Below are 16,376 nucleotides of genomic sequence, written 5' to 3'. Positions count from 1 at the left end.
TTACCCCCCTAGCCGCGGATATGTTGTGAATTTGTCACTTATCAGTGGGCGGGCTGTCAAAGGCCATTTTAGACGCAATAACTTTCCCAGATGGATTTAGCCTTGCCAACTTTTTGCGCGTCTCTCAGCAGCCGAGATGAATAGGCTGCGTGCCTGTTGCTCCACAGAACTGTCTCTTACGCCTACTAATGAAGACTAATTAAAACATGACAAACATCGACCTTTAGTGCATCCTAAACAGGGCTGCGAGCACGATTTGGATTATGCAAATGAGGCCTCCATTCTTTGACAATATTCAATGTGGTGACATATTTCAGAGGTGTAGATTTCTCCTCTGTATATCCACACAACAGGTGTCTGCTTTTCATTTTTAGGAGTCTGAATGATTGAATGCTTCTTTTTCATATTTGATATTTTGATAAATATGTGTTTCATTTACACAATTTAAACCCTCAGATTTACACATAATCTTAATCAGTGAGATAATTAGCTGGATCCAGATTGACAGAGCATCTCCTCATATTTAATTCTTTTATATTTTAGAGGAAACTAAAGATGGATATTGACCTGAGGTTGTAAATTTTTAGCCTACTGTCTGCGAGTTTTGCACAAAAATGCAGAGTTTTTTTTTGTTGTCTGCCTCTCAGGATAGATCATGCAATGGAAATGCTCAGCTTGATTTATTCCATTACCTTTTATTCAGTTCTTATTATTACCCTGGTCGATTTACAGAGTCTGATCTGGGCTGTAAGATGCACTGGGTGTGTTTAATTTACACTGGGAAGGATTTGTTTGGATGGCATGCATAATGTGCCATCACCTGAGGTTTAGGCTGTCATTTTATTATTGTCCTGCGGAGGAAGAGGAGGAATCAACAGGAATGGCACACAAGGCTGAGCATGCTGACTGAACTGATAAATCCCACTGAGACACTGAACTGTTGTTTACACTGTTAAAGACGATGCTGCATCTGTAGCCTAGTCCCTGTGTTTTTTATGTAGATGTTCTGCTATTATTCCTTTGATTTAGCCCCCAAAGCAGTGGAAGAGTGGCCACAAAAAAAGGGCTGGAAACAGCCACACAAATGAGTAAATGAAGAAAAGGTGTGGAGGGATAATTGCACCCTCAGATAGGGGTACGTAGAGAAGGTGGAGTGCAGCCTGAGACTGCCATTTGAATGGGATCTGAGAGGTAATTTGAGCTAAAATGGAGTCCACTTCTGAGCCACTCACTCAGCCCCCCATGGCATCCACTGTAATTCATTATTCCTGGCCGGCACTGGGAGAGGCAATGAGTGAGGGCAGAGGACAGGAGTGGACCCAGCTCTGGTGTAATGAAGACTCAGTAGACCTAAACCACTCTCACACACACACACAGCATGCACACACACATACACACACTCAATCTTTCATTATATATCACAGAGAGCAGGACATTAATGCCACTGAAGACCTTTTGGCAGAGAAATAAGAGTGTGCAATGATTTTCTCCACACTCAATCCATTTCATTGACCTTTTCTATCATGCATGTGACTCGACCCCGCTCACTGCAGTGTGGATAAATATTCCAAGAATAATCTTCCTGCCACTGTTTAATAAATTATCTTTTTGAATCTGAATTTTTATGATCATCAGTGGGTTTGAGAGGCTTTAAGGAAAATCTGTATTAAAAAAAAAAATACTAAAATGATTTGGAGAAGTTTTCTCCCTCTCTCGTATTCAGCATTTGCATACTTGAGCATGCATTTTTAAACACACAGAGCTTTTTAATCTCAGATCAATTAAATTCTGTCTGTGTGTGTTTTGTCTAAAGGCTCAGGAGATTCATGTTATCTACTGTAAATTTAGTCTTAATTAAAACACTAGATGCATTTAGGTTAAACCCTCTGCATTGTTAGATCAGGCCCTGCAAGACATGTGCTGTTCCGTGTCCCCCCACTAGGGGTCCACAGAGGTCACGGTAATAATGTCCAGACAAGCTGAGAGGATAAATACTGTCATCTGGTGGTAACAAAAGCCATCACTGCTGAGCAGACGGTGCTGTTATCTCACAGTTTACTTCTCCAGAGTAACCTGTCCGGTCCTCTCCTCTGCAACAGGTCTCTGTGCCACCTGGATGCACGCAACACTAGTCACAAGATGTGTGTGTGAAGGCACCTGGGAGACTTTTAAATGTGTGTGACAGGAGCCTGACACTGCTGAGGGGCTCTATCTATCTATCTATCTATCTATCTATCTTTGCTCTGGTGTTTCTGTCTTTCTGTCCTTTCTTTGTCGTGTTTTCTTTTCTTTTCTTTTTATTTTTTTGCTCTATCTTTTTGGTTTTTCTTTCTTACTTTTTAGTCTTTCATTTATTTATTTGGTCTTTTTTAATTTTCTTTTTTTCTTACTTTTTTGTCTGTTTTTGGTCTGTCTTTCTTTCTTTTTGCTTACTTTTTGGTCTTTCTATCTTATTTTTTGATCTTTTTTTCCCTTTCTTTTAGTTGTCTTTCTTTTTTTGTTTTTGTTTTTCTTTTTACTTCCTTGTTTTTGGTCTTATATATCTTTCTTTCTTTTTGTTTGTTTGTTTTCTTACTTTTTGGTCTTTTATTTCTTTATTTTTGGTTGTCTTTGTTTTTTTCTTTTTACTTTTTTTGTCCTTGTTTTTGGTCTATATTTCTTTATTTATTTCTTTTTTTACTTTTTGGTCTTCCTTAATGTCTTACTTACTAGTCTTTTATTTCTTTCTTTTCGGTTGTCTTTCTTTTTTGTTTTTCTTTTTTTTCTTATTTTTGCCGTTGTTTTTGGTCTTATATTTATATCCTTTTGTTTTTATTCTTACTTAGTTTAGTTTGGTCATTTTCCAACTTATAAAATGCATATATATATATATATATATATATATATATATATTGGTAGATAGACAATACATAAGTCTTTCTTTCTTTCTTTCTTTCTTTCTTTCTTTCTTTCTTTCTTTCTTTCTTTCTTTTCTAAACCCATGAGCCATTAAATCTAAAGGCATTTCTTTATTTTTACCTAAGGTAACAGTTTCATACAGCTGTACAGGAATACTGACTTTGTATTGATGCTCTGATGTTTTCCTTTTCTGGCTGTGTCAATTGTAAATGTAAATGAAATCATAAAGAAAATGTAAAACATTTAAATCACAGGAGAAGCACTGTAGTCTAGTGTTGAGTATTAAAAAGTTTTCTGTGAACACCACACTTCTTACCCATGCATATCAATAATGTATACACTTGTGTGGCTTTAGCTAACAGTCTGTTAAGTGATTCCTCCTTTTTCTGAGATATTGCCACATCAAGAAAAAATTCTCCAAACTGAATCCACTGGGGGAAGTGCTGAACTAATCCCCCAAAAAGACACAATTTTCCACTTATTTCATGAAAGACATGATTTCCCCTAAGTAGCACATACACAGTATTCTGTATCAGCCTGTCCCATCCCTGCATCAAAGCTGTGCGACTCTCAAACCCAGAACTTCATGTTTTTATGGCTGTGTCACTCTAAATGTTATACACATTTGTATCTGACAAATTTGGGGTCTCTTCTGGAATATGAAATAAACTCCTGTGGATTTGAACAATGTTTGTCTGCACAGCGTGAGTGTACACTGACTGACCCACTGGTGGGCCTCTGCTTGTTATCTTGCAGTGACTTTTACAGAGGGCAGATAGTGTATAGCCTGGTATATTTGGAGACTTGTTAAATGTTAACATGGCTGTCTTCATGTTTACTGGCAGTCGACTTGATGCACCAAATTAGAGGCTCAATAGCCACAATTTCGAAGACATAATCCAAACACAAAGGTGCTGCGAGGAGATGAAATTGAACAGTCTACCAGGAGAATCTATAGATGGCTCAAATCAATAGATCAGATGGGCCCGGGCCTGTCTCCTCGCCTTGAAGGAAGGACAGAGAGAGTTAGAGGAAGAGAAGGAGGAAGGAGGGGGGGGGTTCTTTTGGCAATAAGGAGGCACTCTAATGGAGTCTTTCAGTTTGCTGTGGCTGGAAATGAAAGGAGGTTGAAGCCCGGCCAATTATTCGGCCTGAGAAGAGGAGGAGACTGAAAGAGGAAGGAGAGAGAAGAAGTGGCGTGTGGCGTTGGATCGTTGGCCTGTCAGACAGAGAGGGAGATAGATAGATAAATAAATAGATAGAGAGAGCGATAGAGAGCAGATACATAGATGTATAGAGAGCCTCCCAGAACGAGGGGTTCATTCAGAGCAGCTCACAGATATTGGCCCCACTCCCAGAAATTTCCCCCAGAGCAAAAGGTTAACTGTCAGTCCCCCGCTAGGTATAAATAGAAGTCTGCCCTCCAGAAAGGCGTGTTCAGAGAGGGGGTAGACAGAGGAAGGAGGGGAGCCCAGTTCCTCATGATCCCAGTGACACACAGGGGTGGGGGGTGGTTTCAGGGGTTTTTTTGGGGAGGAGGAGGGAGAGGGGAAGATGCAGTGGAAGACATTATAATGGCTCCGGAGACTGACAGAGACCGTGGACAAAAGAGTGTCCTCATCTATTCAACTTGGCCGTGACAGCAGACACAACAAATGCCATCAGCAGCACCCCAGAAAGCTCCGGTGCAATTGAGCTGCGGCTGCGTTTGACACCCCCCCCCCCCCCCTCTCAAAAAATAATCAGAGAGCCATTGTTTTACTGAAGCTGCTGAGACGTGTAATTAGGCTAGTGTCTGGTAATCAAAGCAGAGTGAGTAGATGAAGCTCTGCTGCATTATGGATGTTGGTATCAGGTATATATCACCGGAAGGGAAGCTTTTAGTCGGTTATTTCAACATGTCAGTAAACTAGTTTTACCTCCCTTCACCCAGATTTGTGAGCAGTGACCACACAAATATCCTTATCAGGTGTTTTTATTTTTCACTTAAATCCATGGTAGCAAAAATGATACACGGCTAAAATATCAGACACACAAAAACTCTAAAACATCGAAACAAAAAGGTGCTTCACCACCTCCAAAAAAATAAAGCTTCCTCTTCAGTTTAACACACCTGAATGTCAGCAGATTCAACCTGAAGTGATCTGCCACAAAAACACATTTAAAAAAATAAAATTCCTTCGACGATGCAACTAAATTTTTTTTTCCTACACACACAGTTTGACACAATATTTTTTTTTATGTCGTCATTGGTTTTGACTCTGAAGGCATGTAATCTCTGACACCAATCCTGCTCACAGAAAAGAAAGATGTTATTGCTTTTTTTTTTGAAGTATCCGCACTGCATATACAACAAGTTATCTTTTTTGTTTAGCCACTGTCAGAAATAATAAGAAATAAATAAGGAGGAGTAATCGGCTCATGTATATTCTGATTGCACTTAATCCTCTAGACCCCCAAACGCTAACTAACATACTGTAGGTCTAGCAATAATACCTGTCTGATCACATAGGAAAGCCATTATACACAAGCAATAATGTCATTATGTTTGTACAAATGATAAAACTAAACTGTTATAGTGACAAAAGCACTACATTCTATAATACACAGGCAATCACAGATTGCAAATCTTAAGTAATAATGTCCCGCCCTCTCCTTTAACTGCTGTATGTTCCCAAAATTTTAACACTAGCTTGAATTTGGAGTTGGAAATGTGTACGATCACAAAGACATTTAACACCTGGTCACAAATTCGACAGAATCACTGGAGGACTAGATCAGTACTGGTGGTACATTCTTAAAAAACACGGCCCACTGTGGTGGCTGTCTTTTGCTCAGCTAATAAAAAATACACAAAATGTGCACATACAGTACTGGCATTTTTTTTTTTTCAATTCAGACTTTGACGTCTTCCTTTTGCCTACTTTCTTACTAAACAATCCTCTGTATGTTTGTCTTGCACTTGTTAGACACAGACAAAACAACGTATTGAAGGTCTCAGGGTAGTTTTCCAAAAACATAAAATGTGAACTGGCAGACAGATAAATGAGGAACCTAAATACTTAGCATTTTCACTTGTGGTACACCTAATGTCGTCATATATACAAGTGACCATCAGCCAGTACAAACTAATTGGCACTCCTGTACATACTTCTTATCTCTCTTCATTCTATCTGCCATCCTCTAATGTGTCATTTTAAAGGTACAGTGTGTAGGATTTAGTGGCATCTAGCAGTAAGGGTCGCAGATAGCAAACAAGCTGAAACTTCTTCCAATATGATTCCTTCAGTGATAATTGTTCAGGAGTTTTTTTTTTTGTTTTTTTGTAATCGGGAGTCGAATTATCTGCAGAGGTCTCCTCCTCTACAAAACACATGCACGGGGTCTCATTTATGAACAATGCGTACGCACAAAACGAGGCCTGAAAATAGCGTATGTGACCACAACCACGCAAAAGTTGTGATCTATAAAAGAAGACTTGATGGGAGAAACTTTGACCCATGCTTACGAACATTTTGGAGACGGGAAATTGGCGACGCAGATGGTGAAACTGTCGAATATCTTTTGGCTTTTGTCTGTATGTACGTTTCTAGTATGGATCCTACGCGCTCTTTTATAAATGCGACCCTAGAGGTGATTAAAAGCAGTAAAAACACTGAATAAAGCTGTTTCACGTATTTAAATAATCAGTGTTTTCTGACACCGCCCGTCGCGAAGGGCTGCTAACTATGGTGGCCAATACTAAAATGCGAAAGGCCCCATCTTGAGCCAGCGTTTGTCCGTTCTGGGCTACTGTGGAAACATGGCGGACCCCGCCACCATGAACCCACTCCCTATGTACTGTAGATATAAACGGCTCATTCTAGGCCACCAAAGAACACATACAGTACATTCCAATTCTGCCAATATAGCGCCCTAAATTCGACACACTGGACCTTTAAAACAAAAGTTCAGCTTAAGATGAGAGGATGGCTACCACTCATGTCTTTACAGCAAATATAGACCAACACTTTTCCCCTTCTGCTGGCTTTAGCAAAAAATTTACCATACAGATGTGAGAGTGGCATCAATCTTCCCATCTCAAACTCTAGAGAAAAAGAAACTCCCTAACTATTCCTTCCAAATCGGGAGGCGTCATTCATTTGCAAACTCAGGCTACATTTGGTTTGGGGTCATTCAAAACTTACAAAATAAATACTTAATTTGGTTTGACTGGGAACATACATCTCCCCTGCGCCTCAGTGATGCAACTGAAGCTGCTGAATACATTTCTACTGTACGTGAGAGTGAAGACATTTTTTTTGCCCACTCATACAACATTTCCCTTTTTATGATCATAATATATTCAGGCTAAAAACAACACAAAAACAGTCTTTCCCGTTAAGACCAGGACGCATCCACACTAAAGCACACACGCACGCTTCCACTCCATAAACTGCAGGAAAGACAGGAACTTCCAGCATGAAAATAAAATCAGTTCACTTCAAAAAAAAAAACAACAACAACAAAGAAAAAAAGAGAAGGCAAACACTGTCAATCCCGTCTAGTGAGAAGGAAGTCTTAATGCTAATGGAGTAGAGCAGAGGTGGGAGGGAGAGGTTGTTTGGCCACGAGGAGGTGCAGAGGACATGGCACGTTAGATGAGGGGATTTTCTGACCCGCACTTAGGATAAAGTCAAAACAGAGTCCTTTTTCTCCTGTTATTCTCCTCGCTCTTTGTACTTGTCCGTCTTTACATTGGCTGTCCTTCGCCTGGTTTTCTGTTCTGTTCAGTCCATGTGGGGTTTCTCGACGCCACCCTGAGGGGACACAAAGAACAAGGCCGCTGTTAATAACATATTAATCAATGAGTAACAGAATATCCGGAGTTACAAGTTGCTTACAGCTGATACAAAGCAGTTCAATGTGAGTGTCTTTATTGTGCTAACACCTTTATTATGAAAGCAGTCAGGTAGATTTATGATCGTTACAGTGAACAAAGCACGATAAAGAAATGCCATCAATCTATTGTCGTGTTCTGATGAAAGGGAAACTGACTCTGGGAAACTTATCAGCCTCAGGTGACTCATTTTTAAAGGTATGAATCACACATGAATGCATCAGTTTCAGTTTCCAGTGAACTCAAAACTGACAGTTGAACTGAACCCTGTGGACAGTTTCCAGTTTTATTCAAGCAATCAGTCGCTTTTAAGTAAAGGTGAACCAGTTTCTGCTTTATGAACGAAACAGGGCAACTTTAAAGGTATAGTTGGTAGATTTTATTAAAAAAAAAAGACCTGTCGTATTTGCTAAAACTTTAACTATATGCTGATAGTAGTACACAAGACAGAGAAATCTGTAAAAAAAAAAAAAAAAAAATCCTATTTCTCCGCCTCCTCCTTGTCCTCCTAATGGTATTTGCAAGAATCTACAGCGTCTGAATGAAACAACCAATCAGAGCCGAGGACACCACAGATGTTTTCAGACACATATTTTAGTACAGTGGTTCCCAACTGGTCCAACCACAAGATCCAGATTTCTCCGTAGTCAGTAGTTCAAGGTCCCACAGTTTAATACATTCAGCGTCATATTTGCATTTAGCCATGTCCTCAAGCTAGTTTACTGTCTCTGTACAGTGTCTGTCCGATAGCCACTCACTCCACAGCAGGAAATGGCATTTCAAAATGAAAGCTCTGTGCCAGCAATTCACTGTTCTTCAAAATAAAGTGTTGGTTTTTTTGTTTTTGTTTTTACAAACTTGACAAGTTTGCAAGTTACTAGCGGTGCATTCAGTTTGGACCGCGACCCACTAGTTGGGAACCACTGTTTTAGTATACGGTTTAGCTGTAAATTTAAAAAAGTTTGGGACCCGGCCAGCGACGGTGCTTGGTTTATGCCAGACTAATTCCAACATATTGGCCGGGTCACAGACTTTCTTAATTTACAGCTAAACAGTACACTAAAATACGTTTCTGAAAACATTTGAGGTGAGAAATAGGCAATGCAGTGACAGAATCTTGAGTTATATTTGATCAGCACTACCTCGTTTGACCGCAATTTACAGTGTGGTTGACATGATTGACAGCCGCATTAGAGACTCCACGGCTCTGACTGGTTGTTTTAATTCATGCGGGGTGGATGCTTGCAAATAGCATTAGAAGCATTACAAGGAGGAACATGATTTTTCGGTTTCATCAAATGTGACAAATTGTATATTTTTAAAAGTGACCAGCTACAGGTTTAAGTGTCATGATTAAGTTTAAAAAAAGGAAATGTTTCTTTCACTTCCCATTTTTTGGAATTTTTTCCCAAATGGATACTGGACATTTTGTACAATAAGGGAACAAAGAACTGCTTGCATGCATAGCGCTGTTTTCTTATTGCTCATTTTACCCATCACAAGACACTTTGACTGTCGGTGTGTTTGCCCACGATTTCAAAACTACACATCTGACTGTAACCTTTCAAATAAGATGCTAAAATGATCAGCCATTCAGCTTTAAAGCCACTCTAAGCAGTACAACAGCGAAGCTTGTTCTTTATTCTGCATGGTTAATGCTCCAAAACAGATTGTTTCACTGTAACTGGCTTTACCCCAAAATAAAAGAGGGAAAACAAGCCCCCAATAAACACTTTTAGGAAACAAAGTCTCATGGTCCTCCTGATCCCTCTCATAAATGAACCACTGGAGCGAGAGAGAGAAAAACAAAACCACGAGTGCCGACTTGTGCCAACATTCCTCAGGCCCCATCACAAACAAAAACAACAAGTAGCAAATGACCCTCTGGTCAGCCGAGTCCTGACTGGCTCTGTGTCCTGCCACGACTGTGAAAAACAACAGCTCTTAATCTGCTTTCACGCTTTCACTTGAGTCAAACTGAGGGAGTGACGGGACTCTTACTTTACAGACAGAATGAGGTGAGGCTTCTGGGCACAGGCTTAATGGAGACATCAAAGCTGACTTGATGGGATAATTATGAAAGAAGGGGGGCATCCAGTGCACTTTGCACAACTTTAAACCATTCTGACAATATTATCGGCTGTTGTGGTTCAGTTTAATAATTGGAAATAAAGCATGTGCGGTGCAGAGGAGTCTTTTGAAGTCTGTTCCACAATTTAGACAGAGTGCAGAGGAGTTCAACTGATACAGATTTTAGGGATAGTTTGTGTAAATATGACAGGCTGATCATTTTAAAAACATCACACAGAATCACAGATGTTTATTCGTGAATTATAATCTCAGCAAAAGCCTCTGGATCAGGATGACTGTAAACATTCTAGTGAAATGGTTTAGCCGCAGTTTAAAGGAAAGTAAAAATGCCAAAATGTGACTTCCTGTTTAACTTTTAGATGTTACACATACAGAACTTCAAGCTAATAAATGTAGTGAAATAACAAATATATAATGAATGCAATCGTCTTTCTCAAAAATTCCAAGGTAACTGTATGACGAAATTTTTAAGAGTAAAAAAAAACAACCTAGAAGACAGCAGAGGTGGGACCAGTCAACAAGTAATTAAGTCTCCTTTAAGGGAAAGGAATTGATTCGTGGCACACTTTTAAAATAACGTACTTTTTAGTTTTTGGGCTCGGGGGACGGTATCAAGTATTTTAAAGTCAAAAGGACCAAGTCCAAGTGAAGTCACAAGTCATTGGTGTTAAAGTCCAAGTCGAGTTGTGAGTCTTCTTTAATTTCATCAATAGTCATCAAATTTGTGATGACGTCCACGCCTCTGGCAGACAGTATGATGAATGCTAAACCTTGAGACCTAAAGCTCCATGTTGTCCCTAGAACACTTGGATTGTATTGCACGAGTTGTTCGGATTAATATATCAACTTTGTTCCCATGTTTGTACCTAAAGAAAATGGCGTCTGGTCATGTTGTTCTTGAGAAGGGTGACACATAGCAAAGAGGGTGACTATAATTGAGAGATTAAAAAGTCAGACGCTATATACAGATGTAATTTTCTGCGTAAACATTTTTTCACAAGGAACCCCTAACTCTGGTTATTAAAGAATTGTGACCAAGATGTGTAAAGTGGGACATTTTATAGTTGAAAAATACACTTGTTAGTGGCTTGATTGTAACTCAAATTCAAATCTTTGACCCTTTAGTTAAAAAATGACATATCATAAATAGTTGCAGACTTTACCATGGCAAGTTGGCGTCCAATGTTTCCCACGGTAACACCGCCTGAGAAGAATATGCATGGAAGCCAGGAGCGTACATACAAGAAGTCTGGAGATGTATACCTGAAAAAGAAGAAAAGCCAAAATGATTAAATCATTCTTTATAATGTAGAGCAGGTTTACTGATGCTGTTCTGTAGCAGCTCCTGACCTCTAACCTGTTCGGAGGGTGTCAAAATAAACCACAATTCCCTCCAGCGCTAAATAAGATGTCGCCTGACAGTCAAAGCACAATAACAAACACTTTGACTCCTGCTAACAAAAAAGACATCTTAAAAGACAACGCTCAAGACAGATCTGTGCAAACAAAACCTGCCATGCTAGAAAACACTCTCATCTCTGCTCCCTCTTTTCTCAGCATGAGCTGCAGCTGCCTTTTGAACCTCTCCTCCTGAACAACAGTCCCTTTTAACAGCTGTGTATTTTTGATGATGTGCCACTGAAGCCAGTAGGAGGGCCTCTTTAATTGGGCTCCCAGAGACAAGGGGACCTCTCAAAATATAACCTCGACACTTCAATTGTTATCTGTCATGTCTTTTTTGATGGAATCTAACAGGTGGAAGTGCCTTCAACTACTTTGTCTACTTCACTCACACCAGGGTGGGGTTTACTGTCACGGTTATATAATTAACACTTACACCAACACAGCTGTTGTTGTGGGTGTAACATGAAACCAGAAATTAGTGATGACTCAGCACTGGTGATTAATCATTGTAGACAGTGCCAGTCTTGTTTCCACAAATGCAAAAACCTGGACAACTTCTGTTCTACTTGTACTTGAGCCAAGTGTTATTACAGAAAAAGGACTTACTGGTAGACTCCGTTGTAGACCAGCAGCTGTGTGAACACAGTAGCGAGGACAGCAGTGGTGAGTCCCAAACCAAAGCCGCTCCTGGACCGGTCGAACGTCCACCACAGGCCCAAGGACAAGGCTGCCAGTGTTAGGGAGAGCTGCACATTATTGTCGAAGTCTAGTTTCTGTGTTATTGGTGAGTTAAGGACAAAATCAAACAGCATGAGGCTGCCATGGGATTAATTCATACTCAAATATTTGCACGACCTGCAGAAGTGTCGTCACTCTTAATGGTAAAGCAGGACATCCTGGTGCTTTAGATACTGCTTGAACTAGAGACAGAACAGCACACTGTCCCCACACTTCTACAAGGTGAGTCATTAAAGGATACAACACTGGCGTGGTTGATGCCCACGAACACGGCGATGCACCTCATGACGCTGGCCCACTCCCTCTTGAACTTGTGTGGCTCTCCCAAATGGCTGTCGAGGCAGGGATACAGCAGGCCGACAACAGCTGTGGAAAGGAACAAACAGACCCGAATTACACGAGATAAGCAAAAACTGTGTGAAACGCCAGCGGGCAAATCCTGTCACGGAGCTGCTGTGTGGGATTATTTTTATTTGCTGAACATGCGCTTCCATAATTAGCCTCATTTAGGCACCTGCATACACTTAAAACTAATACATTTTTGTTTTTTAATTTAGAAGTTTTTTCTTTGTCTTGTTTGTTTGATTCTTCTTTGATAGTTCTTGGTTTTATGTGATGTTGTTCACCCTATTTCATATTGTCATTTCAATAAAAAGCACAAGGTAATGACCCAAAAATATTCAGTTTACCATCCCATAAGTAACACACAAGGAAGTCTTGACAATTTAGAAACTAGAACCAGGTGCTGTTTTGCATTTTTTCTGTTTAAATGACTGAATTAATGGGAAGGAAATATAATTGTTCATGTATTTCACTGTAAACTAAAAACAGGAAGCATTTAGTTTACACAAAAAGACCTTAAACAGGTTCCTACACGACACTTAAAGGCATTAATTTGGCACAGACTAATGTCAACAGGCTGTAAAATCATGAAGCTACACCTCACTTTCGTTTGTGTTCTGCCCTGCAGCACATGAGAGGAGGAGCCGACGAGAAATGATGTGCTCCCCCCACCCACTTCCTGGTTCCAGGTCTTAAAGGCACCGCCCCCTCAGCTCACCCGTTATGACACTAGCCAATGAGCGCGCCGCTCGCCTCGCATCCGGCTGTTGCGGCCAATCAGAGCTCGAGAAGCGCCACCATCTGTGCCGAGTCAGTGTTTTTTATTTTTTTCAAGTGACTGCCACACAAAACCACCAAGACTTGTCCGGCATTAGATAAGAAGGCTTGTATAATAGCCAGCAACGACAAATTCAGACGGTGACTCATTAACACATGATCATACAGTAGCAGTCATAGAAAATGATTGTTTTCTGGCTTAAATGGTTTAAAAATCGCAGTAGTTTTGAGCGTAGTGTGATGTGGCATGTATATTAACATCACATACATGACTATTACAGTTTCACCACCCATACATGATTCTTTACGTACATTATTATCGTTAATTTTAACTTTAAATGGACAAAAACGTAGCCGCACTGTAACCCCTCCCCTCACTACATTCCTTTGTCCCAAACTTAGCAGCCAAACTACTGATAACCAGGGTCAAACCAATCTCCACAACTATTTATAACCCACCAATTGACCTTTTATTCCTCCAACCACTTTGTACTCACCGGCTCCTGTACCGCAGCAAGGAGGGATCCACCAGGCAGAGGAGAACAAAGTTGTCATCACCTCCTCAGGAAACAGGGTGACATTTCTTTGTATCTGCAGCAAGTTGAGCACCAGGGCGAGAAACGCACCCACGGTGAAGAGGACCAGACCCCTCCGGATCAGGTTGGCCGTCCGGACGTCGTGCAGAGAGCCGTAGGCATTGCTGAGCACCGAGGTGATGATGGACATCATCTCTTCGGCTTTGGATGCTAACCAGTTGGCCCCGGATGAGTGTTTAGTTTCGACCCTTGGTGCACAGGAGCAGCTCCAGCAGTGGTCCTCCAGTCTGGGCATTTGGCACTTTGAGGCTGGAGGAGAAATGGATACAGTTTAGATACATGGCTGCATGATTAAAGATAAGTTATGGTGAGATCAGGTTGTGATCCTTACCTTGATCTCCAGACGTCTTCAGTGTCTGGTCCAAAGAGAAAGCTCCGCTCCTGATCATTCGCGCCTCAGCTGATGCTCGATCCCCTCCTGCTCGTTAACAACAAGGACTGCAATCACGTTGTTTGTTCACATCATCGTTAGCAGACCCACATACACACACACACACAGAGTAAGAGAGGGAAACACAGTGCTGCTCCATTCCACAGCACAGAGCTCATACCAGCGACGAGAGCTTCCTCTGCAGAAAACAATCACAGCTGTGTCGGGTGAGAATCGGCAGCCAATCAGAGCGCGGCGGCTGATATGACGTGGCGCCACCCCACCGCCCCCTCGTCCGGGACAGACGCACAAACCAGGAGGCTGCTGGGGAGCTGAAGTGAAAGTGGAAACAGAGAACTGCTTTAAATGCCAGCCAAACATATGAAACTGTGAAGAGCATTTGAATAGCTGCAGCAGATGATAAGTTTAGCACTGAAATCAGCTCCATGATGCACCATTATGAGATGAAAAAAAATGTGTTTACCAGTATGAAAGCAGAATTCCTCTTAAATAAATGCTCCAACTTTTGCAGATCTTGTCCAAACTATTCCAGCAGGCTGCACCTCCACATACTACTCCCAATCTCCTGCACAGGTACCTTATATAGGCAGCCTTGGGAAATGGGACAAACAGCACAACCTTTTTTTCCCCTTGTTGACAAAAAGTTGAATTATGGGTCATGTTAGAGGAGGTGGGGCCTGCAAGGAGGAGTATGCAGGGAAGGGCATGTAGGCCAGCTGCACGTCAGTCAGAGATAATGTGAATGGGAAAAGGTTCATTGCACGGATGACACAGTCTTTCAAGGAACCACAACAACATGGAAACATGTTTTGCAACGACCTGCGTGACCCAGCCAGGAGCATACAGGGCAGAGCGATAACAAGCCTCCACCCGCTGCATACGTGCAGTGAAAAACATACATCTATAGGTGCATGTTTTGCTTTTCACTGAGCCTGAGGACATGCACAGAGGGAGATAGTTCCTTTTTGAGAGATTACACTTATCTCAATTTCAACTGTCAGAAAGTCCCAGACTAAGTCATATTTACTTAACATCAGCTGCTGGCACTTTGCACAAAGTAATACCATGGATGAATCATCTTTTTTCATGCAAATTGGCTTGCAAAATTAAGCGATGCCTCATGACCTACAGCAAATTTGGTAAACAAAAACAGAAAGCATATCAATCAGATAGCATTTCTTTTCAATTAAGTTTAATTAAAACCTTTTTTGGTGTAATTATCTGTGCCACTGATGTCCCAGGGTGTAATATTCATTGTTTTTTTTTGGGCAATTATGTGGTGCCAAAATGCAGAACCAGAAATGAGATCTGCACCAAATGAGGATGCAATGTGGGGAGTGGTTTTAAGTGTCAGTATTTAGCCAGTATTTAGCTTCAAAGCGCTAACCCAACTGCTGAATTTATCTCTTCTTTTATTTCTTGTACTTTACTGCCATTGACAGACATTAACAGGCAATTAAAATTACAGAGCAACAACACATTGAGATTGGGCTACACTTGACATACATGCACATATAGGTGAAATACCACTGTTCAGGGATAGAGCACACACACATCTACCTATAATACCTACCAAAAAAAGTACATCAAAACAATAAGATAAAAACAGACAGTTTTAGTTGTAGCTGAGCAGCAATGTGTTTCATCATGTAAACATATTTGACTTTTTTGGAATTGTCATAGGAGGATTAACCTTCATTTAATTAATGGTAATTATTTTCCTTGCAACTATCAACAAAATATGCTGTATGTAATGCAGGTATGTTGTAAACAGGTGTACAGATGATGCTTGATTTGATGTGTCATGTTAACAAAACGATACCCCAAATTACTGGGAATAACATCTTATAACTATAACTATGAAAACACACATGGAAACATTGCAAGCACACCAGAGAGTTTTTGCCAGCAGCGTGGCTCTAGGGATGCCAATGTCAGTCTGTCGGTACAATATTCGGTTCAGAGTGAGATATCTCAGCAACTATTCAAAAGATTCTTCATTAAATTTTGCGCAGACATTCGTAGCTCCTAGATGATGTATCCTTATGGCTTTCAGGATCCTCGGCTTTCCTTCAACTGCACCATGGGGTTTGAATTTGTGATTCACAACTATTGGAGTTGTAGTCATGAAATTTGGTGCACACATTAATATACAGTACAGTATACTGTACTAAACACTGTCCTTGTGTAGTGCTCATTGGGAAATGCTAGCATGCCAACGTGCCAAACTGAGACAGTGAACATAGTAAACCTGCTCAGC

General features: G+C 40.8%; 1 protein-coding gene across 1 annotated transcript; it reads right to left on the bottom strand.

Annotated features, from left to right (window-relative positions):
• Positions 1 to 4,857: 4,857 nt before the first annotated feature.
• insig1 (insulin induced gene 1) lies at positions 4,858 to 14,646 on the bottom strand. Its single transcript, XM_050057298.1, has 8 exons — positions 14,580 to 14,646; positions 14,277 to 14,427; positions 14,057 to 14,143; positions 13,627 to 13,974; positions 12,252 to 12,376; positions 11,879 to 12,045; positions 11,032 to 11,131; positions 4,858 to 7,697 (listed from the first exon to the last, which is right to left on the bottom strand). The coding sequence occupies exons 3-8, from the start codon at positions 14,112 to 14,114 to the stop codon at positions 7,668 to 7,670; spliced, it is 828 nt and encodes a 275-aa protein (XP_049913255.1). The 5' UTR covers positions 14,115 to 14,143; positions 14,277 to 14,427; positions 14,580 to 14,646; the 3' UTR covers positions 4,858 to 7,667.
• Between the last annotated feature and the right edge of the window lie 1,730 nt (positions 14,647 to 16,376).

Source organism: Epinephelus moara, chromosome 11 (assembly GCF_006386435.1).
Source record: "Epinephelus moara isolate mb chromosome 11, YSFRI_EMoa_1.0, whole genome shotgun sequence".
In the NCBI taxonomy this organism is placed as follows: domain Eukaryota; kingdom Metazoa; phylum Chordata; class Actinopteri; order Perciformes; family Serranidae; genus Epinephelus; species Epinephelus moara.
This window is presented reverse-complemented; position numbering and strand designations above follow the sequence as displayed.

What these genes read in the sequence shown, in the direction of transcription:
- insig1 (XM_050057298.1), bottom strand. Translation starts at nt 14,114, where the DNA reads ATGATCAGGAGCGGAGCTTTCTCTTTGGACCAGACACTGAAGACGTCT. An exon ending in GCATCAACCACGCCAGTGTT is followed by an intron (nt 12,046 to 12,251) that starts GTATCCTTTAAT and finishes CCAATAACACAG; the next exon opens with AAACTAGACTTCGACAATAA. An exon ending in GTCTACAACGGAGTCTACCA is followed by an intron (nt 11,132 to 11,878) that starts GTAAGTCCTTTT and finishes CTTCTTTTTCAG; the next exon opens with GTATACATCTCCAGACTTCT.